Source organism: Eurypyga helias, unplaced genomic scaffold (assembly GCF_000690775.1).
Source record: "Eurypyga helias isolate BGI_N326 unplaced genomic scaffold, ASM69077v1 scaffold18838, whole genome shotgun sequence".
NCBI lineage: Eukaryota > Metazoa > Chordata > Aves > Eurypygiformes > Eurypygidae > Eurypyga > Eurypyga helias.
This window is the reverse complement of record NW_010266522.1, coordinates 536-16528: the sequence shown is the minus strand read 5'-3', so window position 1 is coordinate 16528 and position 15993 is coordinate 536. Positions and strand designations below refer to the sequence as shown.

At 37.2% G+C, this 15993-nt stretch overlaps 1 protein-coding gene across 1 annotated transcript; it reads left to right on the top strand.

Moving 5' to 3' along the window:
* Nucleotides 1–936: 936 nt before the first annotated feature.
* Nucleotides 937–15246, top strand: SPO11 (SPO11 meiotic protein covalently bound to DSB). Its single transcript, XM_010157137.1, has 13 exons — nt 937–1070; nt 3524–3637; nt 6208–6296; nt 6949–7015; nt 7319–7427; nt 8049–8135; nt 9802–9838; nt 10061–10170; nt 11060–11159; nt 12460–12497; nt 14056–14132; nt 14335–14446; nt 15127–15246. Exons 1-13 carry the CDS (start codon nt 937–939, stop codon nt 15244–15246), a joined length of 1194 nt encoding a protein of 397 aa, XP_010155439.1.
* The last annotated feature ends 747 nt before the right edge of the window (nt 15247–15993 follow it).

The window sequence follows — 15993 nt, the reverse complement described above, 5'->3', positions numbered from 1 at the left end:
TTCCAGTGCCTCACCACCCTCTCTGGGAAGAATTTTTTCCTGATACCCAATCTAAATCTCCCCACTTTCAATTTACACCTGTTGCCTCTGTCCCTGTCACTACAGACCCTTATAAAAAGTCCCCCCCACTTCCTGGTAGGCCCTTCAGGTACTGGAAGGTTCTTTAAAGTCTCCTCAGAGCCTTCCCTTCTCTGGGCTGAACACCCCCAATTCTCTCAGCCTGTCCCCATGGCAAAGGGGCTCCAGACCAAGTCTGTTCTAAAACTTCAGAGTGTTGAAGGCAAATGATAAAACCAGTGTTAATTTATCTCAGTAGAAGTTGAATTCTGTTCCAGAAGCTGATTTTTCAACACCTGGAGTTGCCCTGGAGCTTTCAGCTTTTTCAGCTTTCTTCCAGCCACTTAGAACAGTCAGGAAAAGACATTTCACACTAAGAGAAGAAAAAAAACTGCTGGTCATGTGGAAAGGATGAGGAAATTATTCATCAGCATTTCTTTGTGCTTAAATACAGACAGCAGCTCCAGAGACAGTTTGAGATACAGCTCCCAGCGCAGGATGTGTTCTGGCAGGGAGGGCAGGGGAAGATCCCGGTCAGCTACGGTGGGCGGGGCCTTTTCCTGTCTGTTAGGAAGAGCAGGAAAAGCCATTGTAAGGAAGAGTTAGCGGGAAAAGCCATTGGCCAGTCAGTCAGGGAGAGTGGGTGAAGCCCTCAGGCAGTCAGTCAGGGGAGGGCCTGCTCCTCAGAAAGGGCGGGAAAAGCTCTCAGTCAGTCAGGGCGGGAAAAGCCTTCAGTCAGGGCAGGAAAATTTTGACTTTGTTTTCTATAGAAATGTTCTGCTTTTTCTCTCTGGCCCTATGGTTTGACCTCAGTTCATAAGTTTTAAGTCCAAGATGCAGAATAGCCTTTCCTAATTTCTTTGGTAACCTCTTTTTAACATGGCGTCACCCCTCCCAGAGAATTTGGATTGCTCTGCACCAACCTTTGTGGAGGACCACAGTGTGTGTTCCACTGAAGTTCCTGCTGGGAACAGGGAAACGAGTCTGTCTGGTCACGAGAGCCATGTCCCCAGGTAAAAAATGTGAAAAATAGCCCCCATACTCCCTTTCTGTGGTAGTACTTAAGTAGGTAGAGCACCATTGCACCTGACAGGCTTGTGCAAAAGTGAAAAACATACTCCCCTGCAAAAACACAGGGGAGAAGGAGCTCTCATGCTGCAAACAGCATCTCTGTTCCCTCAGACCTCTCCAAAAAGCCTGTAGGTACAGGCAGAAATACAGAAAACCCTGACAAAACAAACATACTGAATTTCACTAACAAACAGCTCTCGTCGCTTTTTTTAAAGACTTTCCAAACACAGTATATCAGCCTCAGAGGCCAGATGGCATCTTAGAAGTATTTTAAAAGGAAAAGGATGATAATAATAATAATGATGACTTGGAGAGTTCTTAGTCTTTGTGGCAGGGCAAGAGAACATCTGTCTTTAGCGATGTATAGTCCTGGGTTTTGGAGTGTGTTGTTTTATTAACACTGCAGATTTTTATTTGCAGCTGTTTCTCTTGTGTGTTTCTATTGGTGCTATAATACTCATCTTTCATACTATTAATGCGGAAGATCATTTCTTGTGCTATACAGAAACAAGTATCTGCTCATGCTGCAACCTGTTAGAAATGACCAGGCAAACCCTGTGAGATATTCAGTGCCAACCCCTTCTCTTCATAGATTTCACTGTTAACTAAAGCAGAGTGAATTTTAAGTAGGAATACTTGGCCAGTATTGTATGTTCGCTTATTAAAATTCAGTTTATTTCTGCAAAAGGAGATAGAATATCAGCAGGGGTTACACGGGGAATTGCTGTCCTCTTCCTCCTGTTTTGCCACATTTACATTTTCTGTTGGCCCATAAATCGGGAAATTGGGATTGAAACAGAAACCCTGACTTTTAAATTCTGCAGCAAACTTTGAAGTACATCTGGAATATTAAGACAGTTACAGTGGACAGAATCAAATTAATAAGTAAAATTAAAATACTTAGGAATATCAAAGCAAAGACATGGTTTCCTATCTACCTATGTGTTCTTTCATCCACCCAACCTTATATATTTTTATTGTCTTCAACACTCTGAGTTTTGTTATGTTGGAAGTATGTACCAGTCAACTTTGGTTACCAGTTTTACCATTTGCTGCATCATACATGTAGCTCACCAGCCAACCATCTCCAGCGTGCTTAATAGAATTTCTATTTTAGATATGGCAGTGAGATGTAGGATTTTAATTGGGAGGAAGAGACTATGAGTCTGAAAGTTAGGGAGTCTTGGACTTGATTATGAAACTATTGTACAGCAGAAAATGAATTTACTGCATGACCAGGCCTCATATTATAAGCACTGCATATGCTTCAACGTTTCACCTCTGGAAAGCCATTAGACTCCCTGTGTCCAAGTTTATTCATCTGAAAACCACAAAACAAAACAAAACAAAAAAATCTTGCATTGTGTTTGTTGAATGCTTCAATATTACTGGACAAAAATCTTAGTAGTACTAGTAGATGCTATTACCAATAACATTTTAGAATAAATGTTAATGCTTTCCAGAAATTGCTTTCAAAAATAATAATCTAGTTTCAGCACAATGAGGAGTAAGTGGAAGCTGAGCTACAAAATGGAAGAAACATATTCAGCTGATAGAAGAGAGCTGATTCTGTAACAGCAGGATAATTCATTTTGTGTGGTGACTCATTTTTTCTTAGTATATTAATGACAAAATTGGACTTTACTGATAAACTTTGAGCTAAAATAAGTTTTGTCTATTCTTTTTACTCCTACCTAAACTTATGATGGTATATAGTACACTTGTAATTTTAAGGACAGCTGAAATCTTGGAGTCAGATTGCTTATGAAAATAAAAAGCATCTGTCATAACATTCAAAGCAGCCTACAGCTTTGCTGTAAGGGATCTGCTGCAAGGTTACTTTGTCTTTTTAGGTGAAAGATACGGATTTTATTCTTTTCACCGTGCATCTATTGACACTTAGCCTTCATATAATTAAAAGCCTTAACAGTTTGTTCAGGGCAGCAGATCAAAAGGTTAATGTGCAATGGTACAACAGGAAGTATTTGTACTCTTGAACATTTTAAAAATTTACAGCCTTTAAAAACAACTTGGCCCAAATCATAGCCAAAGCCAATATTACATCATTTAGAGTAAAACATTAATCATTAGTCACGAACCATCCAGTTGGTTTAAAAGTTCAGCTGGTGAAAAATTTGATGGTTTCAGGATTGAATAGAAATGTACTTTTGTGTCCTCAGTCATGCATCTGGAATGGGAAGTCAAAGATTTTAGGGAAAGTGAGCAAAACAAAATTTAAAAAGCAAAAGAGCTCCTCCATATTTTTGAAACAATTATATCCTTGAAGCAGTTTTGGATTACATGAATTTTTTTAGGAGTGGGGATGGATGATCAAAACTCAAAGCAGAACTAGATTTTATCATATGATCTGTATCATTAATTTTCTGTGTTTCAGTTCTGAAGTTCTTGAAGCAATAGAAAATGTTTTTCAAGATGTACTTAAAAGCTTGGCCCAAAAAAAAGCACCTGTTCTCACACTGGCTAACAGATCAGATTGGAGGAATATAGAGTAAGTATTATACATTTTTAAGTCCTGTGTTATACTAACATAAATGCCATTAATAGAAATATGATTATGTAACTGCCAGAAAAGTTAATGTTACATAATTCTCTAAGTATCAGACTCAATAAATAATTTGACTTCTTAAAAAGTATTGGACAAAGAAAAAGTAACACTTAGCAACCACGCTGCAGTAACCAGCATCATGTGTTCAGTAACAGCAGATCATAGGATAATAAAGAATGTAAAACTACTGTAATAGGGGTTAGAAAGGAGAGGGAGGTCCTATAAACAATCGTTTTCTGGAAGTAGTAGAAACCAAAAAATGGTAAATCGTGTTAGGGTGAAAAAATCTGTTTCAGGCTGGAAACAATTGCTAGCAATTTCATCCTCCAATGACTTTTCTGTGCTTCCTCTTCAATTTTTCTTTGCTTTTCCTCCTGGTACCTTATTCTTAAAATGCTAGTGATAAACTTCTCCTTTTGTTCTTCAGAGAAGATGCATCTCACCTCTTACTGTTGTATTTCTTGCCTCCGTGTTGTGTTCTAAGTTCATTAATGGCCAAATAAAGCAAACCAGGTTTCTAATATGTTATCTGAATTTCAGATCTTATGCCATCTTATCTAGACAGGATCAGAGAAAAAGAAGCCTGTCCTCCTTTATAACACACTTTGTGATTTGTAGAAGTTGCTTGTGCAACAGTATTTTTCCAAGGAGCTCATTTAAACTGAAAATACCTGAAACTGAGAGATTAATTGCTTTCGATAATACAGACCCAAAAGGATAAAGGAAGACACAAATCTATTTCTTGCCCTGTAATAGCTTTGGATGTCAGTGGGTTAAAGGATATTCAATAAGATTGCAGAGGTGATTGTAAGTGGACATGTTACAAACATTTGTGGTTGTGAAGGCATAGGAAACCTTCCACATGTAACACTTTGGCATACTCATTTAATGAGAACAATAAATTTCTGTCAATCAAAAAACCTGAGGGCCCTGAAGGTAATCAGTTAACTGGAAGGCTTGTATGTTCCAGGGAATTTAATGGCTTGTGTCTCGATAGTTTGACAAAAATGGTCTACTCAGATGTCTGTAAGATTAAAATACTGTAACATTTGCAATTTTTGGCAATCTTGGGGGAAATGAGATTCCAGGCTACAAAAACAACTGTGAGGTGTTGTTTGCCATCAGAACACATAGGGGGAAAAACGTTCAAATTAGAACAAGTTAAGATCACAGTATGTTAAAAATAAGACTCATCAATCACATCAAGAAAAGCTGAACCACTATTTATGGTGGAGAAATGTAATCGCAGATATGCATTTCCATTGAATAATGCCCTATAGCCCACTTTAATACAACAATTTAAGAAGAGTAAAATAAAAATAAATAGACAAAAAATAAAAGCAGAATGGCAAAATACAATAAGAATGGAAGAAAATATAGTCAGTGGGGCTTTTTTTTCCTTTTTTTAGGCAGGCTTTTTATACCTAATATACACAGCTGCAATCTGCTGGGCAGCAACTGGTAGAAATAGGGAATGATTTCTTGTTTGAAATGTTACTTGCAAACATTTGTAGATGCTCAGAGAGGTATTTGCCTGAGAACGATGTCAAGCAGTGAGAGTGCCAGGCCTAAAGTCGTGTTAGTGTCGTCCCGTTCCATGTGTGCACGGCGGTGTGTTCTGCCACCCAAAGGATGCGTGGAGCAAAACCTTTGACAGAGAGACAATTAGAAACATTATGTGGGTTTAAAGTTACGGCTATTTTAGCACCAATACTTTTTAAAAGGAGATACAAAACTCTGAAATGAACAAGAAAGCTTTGAAGGCAGGACTGTCGTATCATAAGGCACTACAATAATTTAAAGTAAAATAATGGAGCGTCATTAAGGAAATAACTGAAGGTGAAGTGTGCACCTTCAGACATGAAAGGGTGACATATGATTAAAGATTAAAGAGCTGCTTAGAGAATAGCATGGACCACATTTTTGGTTCCAAACGTTAATAATGGAATATAATTGACTTATTCTCATGTAACTTAAGGGAATAAACCAGGTAATATTATTGTAATATGAAATAATAACACTTTTTTGTACATTCTGTGTCAGAAAGACACTGTGTCAGACTTGATTTGTATTCCAATAATGATACTTTTTTCCTGTGTCAATTATTCCTTTGTGTTCATGCTAAATAATAATTGATGCTTGTATATTAACAGTTATAAACTCATAAAATATTTTTCTTGCCCACACTTTCGTCTGGAAACACGTATTTTAGGCTTTCATTCAGTCTTGAAGTATCTTCTTCAGAAACTGTTGTGTTTTGAAGCCAATGATGAGATGGGGGGCAGTTCAGCAATGTTTTGAATGGATCATTTTGGCAGATGATGAGCACTGCCTGCCTTTTTCCTTCAGCCACTCCAACTCCACCCAAGCTGATGGTTTCTGTACTGAGTCTGAAAATAGCGCTAGCATATTTGATTATAGGAAAGGGGTCTGAGGCTGAATTGCCTGGCAGAGAACAATTTACATACACTCAGTAAGTTTACTGTTTATTGTATTTGTTTGCAATGCATCAGATTTAAAGATTCCGTAGGACTACAGATGATACCTCACTGTACTACAAAACAAATAAGAAGTGACTGCCCTAGATCAGCACTAAAATTTGGTAAGTTAAAACAGTTCAAAAGCAGAATTAGTATTTTTTTTCTTGTACTTCAGTTCAAAACTTTCTTAAAAAACAACCAACCAAAAAAACCCACCCCACACAACAAAAGAATTGAAAAAACCTAAACCATAAAAAGATGTTTTGCACTGTGATTTAGAAGTGTACGGCCGATATAACCTGATACTATGACCAGCCCTTCGGCTCTTCTCTTCTCTATTAAATTATAGTGCGTGAGAGTGAAATGAATACAGTGTTCTTACAGTTTCTACCCTCCCTGAATGAATATCAGCTGAAGGCATATTCAAAAGGGCTTAATGTAAAAACATCACCCTTCCTCCAAAAGCTATCTGATAAAGGAATCTTGGAATATGGACAATATGCTAACTTCTTTTTCTAATTCAGTTGTTTAATTTCTTGGCCTGGACAGCAGGGCATACTTTCCTTCACTTAACCCCATCGTATTTTTTCTGATTATGTTAGAAATTCTTGAGTCTGTTGATCAGTACAGTCTCTCTGTATTTTCACAGCACATTAAGATGTAGGTTTCAAAGTTTTATTTTGTGAGACCCAAGTATGGGTCAATATAAAACCAAACTATTTTATATTCATTTCTGAAAACAGATAAAATATTTTTAAAAATGTATCTTTTCAGCTCTGACGCTCAAAGTATTATCTGTGATCTATAAGATGGTGCAGAGCAATACTTACGCAACTAAAAGGTAACATATTACATTTCTGTAATTGAAAATCAAGTTGTTTTTTCAAGAATGTTATTGTGAAAATCAGCATGTAGGATCCAAACCTGTAGGATAATGGATTGCCATAGGTAAAATCTGAGAATCTTTTAAGTTGGAAAAGACCTTTAATATCAAGTTCAACCGTTAACCTAACACTGCTAATACCACCAGTAAACCATGAATATAAGCACCTTTGATCTGATTGTCCATGCCCTCTATAAAATTCTCAAGAGCCTACAGCTGTTTCAGTATTATAATTACAAATACAACATTTTGTCTTGATAGAGATATATATTATTCAGATACACTACTGTTTGGCAGCCAAAGTGTTGTGGACAGTATAATCAATGACATTTCTTGCATGCTTAAGATACCTCGCAGAAGTCTACATATAGTAAGTGGCTTATTATAAATGTTTTTATAGTTATTTCCAAATCATATAGATTGAACTGAAAGCTGAAATGCAAATAAAAGTTAGTAGGAAATACATAGTTAAAATAAAACGTGACATTTGTGCAAATGAAAACTAATTATGCTTTATCATAGCCCCTTGAAAGTTTTCTTTCTTCAGAGAAAGTTCATAGAGTTTGCTTGGTCCAATGAATTTGGGACAGACTGCCAGCTAAAGTCACTGAGCCTTTTACTATTACCTGCACTCCTTCAGAGTGCAGGACATCTGTTTAGCAATTTGTCCTCAAATGGTTTGCTAACTTGTCAGTTAAATGAAAATTTAAAGTAAGTCAGAGATGTAACAACCTTTCAAATTTACTTCTATCTCATGTCTTACAAGAATTCCTTTCTATCTATAAATGCAGTTAACACAATTTATTGTGAATATGCCTTTATATCCATGATGACAACACCACTGCTTAGTGTTTAAAAGGTGATGGCAGTCAATATCTGCTTACTACCAGTCAGAATTCTTTTCAGAACTTCCTTGTTTTGCTTGTGCAATATAGTAGCCTAACAGCGTGTAACTTTCAATTCACTGTATATAACTTACCATTTTTTTCAGCTGTCTACAACTAAAGGTTTTGTTGCTGGTAATTTAAGTTACACTGAGGAAGATGGTACAAAAGTGAATTGTACCTACAGTGCAACAGTATGTATTATAAAACAGTGGCACTCATTCATAGCATCTACCTGTGCACTTCTTGTAACTCAGGTTACTTATATATTTATTATACACCTGTGCTTGTGGCAAATTGAGACATTACAATCTGGGTGAAATAAAAGAGGCAGAAATATTGGTCAGCTGTATTGCAAATGTGAAGCTCAGCTCACCAGCAATATATCCTTTGGATATGGGTTTTTAGCGCTGCGTTCTACTACGGGAGTCTCGTGGAGGAAGGCATATATGTTGTGTATCTTGGGCTTTATATTACAGTGTTCTGTCAAATAAGTGCTCTGAATCAAAGAATCCTGAGCACTCTGAACATACTTCATTTCTGTCACAATCTATTGATTGCTGGCAGAGTAAGAAAACAAATCTTAAAGCATGAGTTAGCATACTCATAGAGTCCTCAATGAGCTTCTACCACACTGGGCAGAATTCTCTGGGCAGATTTCAACAGCACAGATGATAGACTGAACTCTATAATTAGAAATCTCTTTCTGGACCCAAATTATGGTCTCATTTACAGAATTTTAATGATGGTGCTCCATAAGAGCTGATATTGTCTTCATGTGCCCAGCACTGCACAACCAACAGTATATAATATCAGGCTGTTTCGTCTCAGGATTATCACTTATATAGGACTAACAGACATTAGAAGGGCTTGTATTGTCAACTAATTTTAGCACAGGTGGCAGAGAGCTAAAGAGAAGTTTATAAGCATGGTTTCATAAGAGTCAGGAGTCAAAAATTATTTGAGGGGATGAGACTCAACTGATCTAGTCCTAGAAGATTTCCTATAGCTGTGTAGTATATGAATGCAGAAACAGAACTCAGACTTGCTGACTCTTGTCATGATTTTCTCAAAAATATGATCATTGTAAGCCTAAATTGGTAATTTCAAAATGGAAAGATAACCTTAACTGCCTACTATACTTTATACTTTTATACTATACTTAAAGCAGAGCATAACAACTGATGTTATTAATACTCATCTACAGATCTTCATATTTTTATTTGTTGAGTTGTTCTCCCAGCACTGGAGGTGATTTAGCAGTCAGAAGTAAAAACAGACCACACACTTCAATATATACATACTCTTTTGCCAAATTCTGCCTCCAGTTCCTGTTTTCTCATCCATGTGCTTGCCACATTGAGCCAATCCTAATATGAGATATAAAGTAAACATAACTATGTCTTAAAATTGTTGCTCCAAAATAGATATAAAATCAGTTTATAGGTTAATAAAAGAAAGGATTTAAAGAATACTTAAAATGTTTTAAGCCTGTATTAAATCTACAATCTTCACACCAAGCTTAACTGCTTTTTTCTGGTTAAAACAGATGACAAATTAATTAGGACATTGTTATCTCTGTAATGCTCCTATGATGAACAATCTTCTGTGACAGTAGCACAAACGCTTTTGAAAAGACTCTTGTTATAACAGGAGGACTTCTACACAAGCATACAATAGCCCAGGATATGAATGGTTGAATACGCTTATGAAGAGGTGAAAATGTCAGGATTGATCTTGTATACAAAAGATGAATGGTTGTTTCAGGATGTAATTGTGTCCTTCATTACCTAATGTTGTTATTTTAAAATATATCATTTTCTCTATTTAAAATGATTAACCTCGTTTTTGTTGTTTTAGGCAGTCACTGTGCCATCTAATGTTCAAGGAATTAAAAGTATCCTTTGAGTAAGAGTTCTCATTGTAGACTGAAAAAATAAAGTAAAACCAAAGAATCTTCCAAGTTAAACAATGTTCTGGTAATTTTTCCTTTGCTTGTTGGCTCTGAAATTGAGTCATGAACACTGCTTTTGGCTCCAGAACGCGTATTTTAGAGCATTTAGTTTTAATTGATTGGTGTGATGGATCATTTTACACACAGCTAACCTTAACAGAAAAGATTTAATCTCACATGCCAGATTTATGTTGATTGTAGAAAAAGATGCAACTTTTCAGAGACTCCTGGATGATGACTTCTGCAATAAAGTGTCCCCATGTATAATGATTACGGTATGCATCTTACACTTCATCGATCATAAGAATTTAAATTATACTTTAGCATTGTAGTGGTGCTCAAACTTGATCAAAAGAGCATAATCAAATCGGTATGAAACATATCTAATGATAGGTTTTTTAATTTTATTATCCTGGTAGAAATACAAAATATACATTCTAAAGCCTTATTTCCTCCAAACATCTCTTGGTATCTTTTCGACTTCATGTGCTGCTGCAGAGTAGCTGCCCCACTGTCTCAGAAAGGCTTAACTGTTGAGTAACTTCTTGTCCTCCAGGAACTCAGGTTTAGCAAATACAAATGAAACAGAATTGGTTGGTTTTGGGTTGTACTGAAAGAAATATGGAGCCTGGAGAATTAACAGTAAACGGAATAGGCCATACCTATTTGTTCTGGGACAAATTTGGCCCACAATGAGGAAAAAACATATCCTCATATCTGAGAGTGATAAGCATTTATACTACATGATGTCCAGTTTTAGTCAGTCAGAGCAAGAACTTGTTTTCCATTGTTTCACTAGTGCCATAAATATTTTTCAGAAGAAAAAAGTGCCCATTTTACACCAGCTTATACAAAACCAGGGTACAGCTATACATCAGCTCCCAGACCTTACAAATCAACTCCTTAAACAGAGGAATGTGTGATATGTCTACAGTGCCTGTAACCCCGGACGTCTGCCGTGCTGCTCCCCAGCCTGTCCCTCCTTCCCTCCTCACAGAGCCAGAATAGGAGCATAGAACTTTCCCTTCCAAATAGCTGCTGGAGAAGTATTTCTGCCAGCATTTTGTTTGTTTGCTTGCTTTTAAATTACAAATGTAAACATGTATGTAGCCAGATGTGGTTTTCATTAATTTAAAACTGTCTGCTTTTATTTTATTTCCTTAGGGAAGAGGCGTACCAGATCTCAATACACGACTGTTGGTCAGAAAGCTGTGGGATTCTTTTCAAATTCCTATTTTCACCCTTATGGATGCAGATCCACATGGTAAATCTGTAGAGGTTCAATGACATAGAAGGAAAGCAAACTTTATTTAGAATGTGTTTTCTTATTTTTATGGGAAGGCACTCGGGGCACAGAGATCCAACACAATCACAGGGTTCCTGATTTATGCAGACTATAGCTAGGAATACAGAAGGAATTTAACTGAAATGTCAGTACTGGCTTTATATCCCCACTGAATATTTCCTTACCATCTGTGATGATTTGCTGTGCTTTGAGATATTAATAAGAATCTTACCTTGTACCAAAAAAAAAACCCCAGAAGGATAGAATTCATAGCTCAGAATAGAGCTAGATTCTGAAAGTACCTGTGGGCCTAAAGATGAGGATAAGGAATTTTATGATCCTTTGCATAATTCCACTCATTTTAATGGGAGTTAGGCACTTGACTGCATCTAAAAGTCTCAGGAGGTCCTAGCTATATCTTTACAGAGTTAAATACCATTGCACATGTTGCTCTGTCAAGAATTCCAGCTGTTGGCTATCCTATTCCTTTTCTAAAATAGAAGGAAGTAACAGGAACTTTTCTAAATGTTCAGTTTGGTATAAAGCAACATTTTAAACGACATTATCATCCTTAGGCCAGTCAGACATGAATTAAATAATGTTTGAGCAAAGTGGGTCTTTTATTGGTTTTAAAGTAAGTTCACATTCATTTATATTAATAACTCAGCACTCCTGTCAATAGCTTATAGTAGTGAAAGCTAGAAACTGCAACTCTGATCCCAGAAGGAATAAATTAATCCTAAAACAAGTCCATCACATTCTATTACAGCAGCAGCACGTCTGAAATTTCCCTCATTTCATGAGGGATTCTGTGTATGTGAGTGCGTATGCCTCTGATTGCATGAATCTGAATTCACATACAGAAAATGTAGAAACCCTCTTACGTATCTAGACTGACACCACCTGAAATTAGGGAGATAAGTGCCAAATGAGAAGTAGCTGCTCAAAGCAATGGTATTAAGACATACGAATTACACAGCTTAAAGAAAGCCACTTTTGGTGACAGATGTTGGACAATGCATAAAAGAGCTGATTATCCTTAGGTTTGAAATGACTATGCACAGAGAGCGTGAAACATTTTACTATATAAGGTGACATATTATGCTCCTATTCTGATTATTACTGACATACTCTAAAAATAATTGTAAGCCATAAAGAACATCACTAGCCATAAAGCCATAACTGTTATACCATAAAACTGAATTCATAATGCAGTTTTCTTAAACATGCTCAGTGTGCAGATAAACAGACACGTGACATTTGGTATTCTGCCACCTAGGTGTAGAAATAATGTGCATCTACAAATATGGATCTGTGGTGAGTCTAATTTTTCCGCTTGAAATACATTGTTTTGTAGCCCAGCCTTGAAGCTGGAATGCATGAAATGTTATAGCCTTTGTTAGAATGATTTCTGCCTTTTATCCTTCTGTTTGAACACACAGTTTTTAGGCATTGTGTGTCTGCAGAAACAGCTTGTTCCTGCAACATAAAGAAACTGGATAACAATGACACATGTTTAACTTAACTATATTTCAGTTTTCCTCTGCTGCACAGGCAGTTTTCAGGAAGTCCAAATAGGAAGGTGTTCTCCATTTTGCTTTGTTTCTGCCTTAGAAGAGAAATGAAGGCTGGAGGGACCTTGGGAGGAGGAGAACGTAACTTTGAGATGGGTGATTCTCCACAAAATCATGTTATGTTTGTAAAGATTTTGGTTTGGGGTGAGAAGTTGCTTATTAACATGTTAGTGTGGAACATTATGGAAGAGGCAATGAGAACAAGAAGGCATTATCATTTTACACTGCTAAAAGATGATGTACAGGAAGACAGTATGGCAGGCAGGCAGCGTGAGGTGAAGGGAGGGCAGGAGCAGAGGGGTGAATCCTTCAGTAGAGCAATGGAGAAAGAACATCCAAAGTAAAAACAAATGAAAAGAACATCAGAAAACTGTCAGACATCGATGATGTCAGAATTCAAATATATGTCATAACATACGCCTCAAGGACATCCATGGAAATGGATCTTCCAGGTTTTCATGTGAGCTGTCATGCTTTCAGCTCTCCTACAAAGGTGTGTAAGCTGACAAAACACCATCCTCCAGGATTAAGCTGTCAGGTCCCTCTGAAAGTGTATTTTGTTCAATTACAGAGCAACAGGTGTATCGAAAGAAACTAGAATATGTCGAGTTGACTACAAACAATGGAAGTATTTCTTTATACAGTGTGTGATGTAACTGTGATACTTTGCTGTAGGGTACTGTAGATGACATAAGTTTTCCGGGATTCTAAAAGCAACCCAACAAAATCAAGCATTGTACCACCACCACTTCTGGCTCAGAAAGCTGGAGTCACAAACCCTTGGGAGCAGGGGGAGTATTCTGAGAAGTATCATTAATATTGAGGTTTTTTTCCCACACTTTTTCCTGAGATGTTTATGGTAGCCATGACACTGAACCAGATGAAGCTTTGTTTGGGCCATTTTTATATGATGTGGTACTTCCCAGCAGGAAATATCATTAATTTCCAGATTTTATTGTCATTGCTCCTCCTGGCATAATTTTGGGGGTGTGGGGGGACGGGGCAATGAGACTCATCTTGACTGTAAAAGCAAAACAAAACAATTCAGGCTATAGACCAGCGTAAACTGGACTAGTCTAGCATCCGTCACAGGCCAAAGGGCACAAGTCTTAGCGAAGAAAGAGTCTCCAGCAAGGGGATATAGTAAGCTTCAGCTGCATTATTTTCTCCTATACCATTCTGATAGTGAAAACACCTAGTTGTCTTTGTAACAAAACCTGACCATGACCTTAGAAGACATGTATCTCAAATAATGTAAACTAAAAGTCACTGAATGTTATAGTTGACCTTTCTTGTTTTAGTCAATGTCTTTTGAAGCCCATCATCTCACCGTTCCATCTATAAAGTGGCTTGGTCTCCTTCCATCTGATCTTGAGAGGTTAGTTACTGCCCCAAAAGAAACAGAAGCATTCTTCTGTTTCATAGACAGGAAATGCAGCCTGACTTAATGCACAAAAAGACAACTGAAGTTTAAATCCGTTATTCTTTTAACATATTATTTTGGCTTAATATAAAGAAGTAAGTTGGAATAACTATTTTTAAGTGTATGAGAAAATTTAACAACGTTATTTTCTTTTCAGATTAAATATACACAAAGATGTTCTGATTCCATTTACAAAGCAAGATCAAAATAAGTTGGCAAGTATACAAAAGAGACCTTACATTGCTTGCCAGCCAATGTGGAAAAGAGAGGTCTGTATAAACCTATTGTTTCCTACTTGTAACTCCCCAGATCGTATGGTCTGCAATCGTGTACCTCTTGATGACGGCAAACTCTTAGTACAGCAGATCCAGCAAGGTTTTGCCACCCTAAGAGGCAGCAAGATTGAGAGAGCCCATGCCCACTGTCTCTGAATCAGTGGGCCTCAACGGCGCACAGGCCAGAACCGGCAGCATTTTAACCCTTCCTGCCATTAGTCATCTGATGATCATACACAGGATTTTACTGCTGTCCTAAGCATTACAGAATATATTACATCTTCACAAGTAGGGGAATGCTTAGAGGTGTTACTTACGCCGTACTAGACCTCTAACCCTGCCTGTGGCTTTTAAAGCAAATATCTCAATTCCAACCTATATTGTGTGAAATGGTTAGAAAGGAAGAAAAGGTATTGTGTACCTTCTCCTCCCCGCTTATACTCATAAATTGTTTGTGTTACTGTGAGGGACATGCTAGAGAACACATGAATATACAATAAAATGAATCAGCTCAGTGACAGGGATTTTGGAGCACCATGTCTGGTAAAACTAACTTTACAGCTCTACGTGGACACCCAACAAGTGTAATTCTTACTTAAACAACAAGTGTAATTCTTTCCTGGATCAGACTGTTATAGCATCACACATTAATTTCTTCTTTTTTTCTTTTTTAGTTGGAAATTATGGCAGCATCGAAGCTGAAGGCTGAAATTCAAGTTTTAACTTCTCTTTCATCAGATTACCTTTCCAGAGTCTATTTACCAAACAAACTGCAGTTTGGTGGCTGGCTGTGAATGCTTGTTTGCAAATGAAATGCTTTTCTTGAGATTGATTTTTGTTGACTGCCATTAGAAAAAGTGCAGAGGGACAGAGCAGTGTGCTTGAGCTTTTTGTTAGGTCTCTTTATCTTTTTTTCCTCTTTCAAAACGTAAGAGAAATAGCAAATTTTTTGTTCAGAATACTGTTGCTTCCATTCTGTGGCTTCTGCCCTGTAACAGTACACACATAAAAAGAGAAGAGTTACGTTCTTTGTGGCCAGAAAATGTTAAGTTCAAAATTGTATCACGGAATTGCTTTGCTTTCTGTCTTAGAGCACAAGAGGGTGCCGTACCAACCTTTTCATTGTTATATTTTACAGTGCATTGTGGCATGTTGTTTACTGTAAATTCAGACTGAAAAGTCAGATAGTTCTTCATTCCTGCCTATCTCAAGCAGCTATAAACGTTCCCAGCAAGGGAAGTACTCTTTGTCTTCAATGAACGTGTTACCAAGCAGATGCTACTGATGAATTTAATAAACAATCCTGTTAATGATGCACATCATCACAGAATCCCTGGTTCATTTGATTTAGTTGGCTCTAAAACTGGAAAAAAGGAGCAGGAAACGGGTGGCGAAAGCATACAGTAACTTTTCTGTGAGGAAACCAGATTGACTGCATGGAAAATAGTTCCCAAATTGATCTAGGCAGTCATCAGCACGGATCTCAGAGTGTTTTCTGTGGGCTTACCTGGTTGGGGTTTTTAGTATTGTTCCACCAGTAT

Bases quoted from the DNA above. Each gene is read 5' to 3' on its own strand.
- SPO11 (XM_010157137.1), top strand. From the start codon at position 937: ATGGCGTCACCCCTCCCAGAGAATTTGGATTGCTCTGCACCAACCTTT. The intron at 10,171-11,059 runs GTATGCATCTTA...TTATTTCCTTAG, and splicing joins CCCCATGTATAATGATTACG to GGAAGAGGCGTACCAGATCT. The intron at 12,498-14,055 runs GTGAGTCTAATT...TTCTTGTTTTAG, and splicing joins TCTACAAATATGGATCTGTG to TCAATGTCTTTTGAAGCCCA.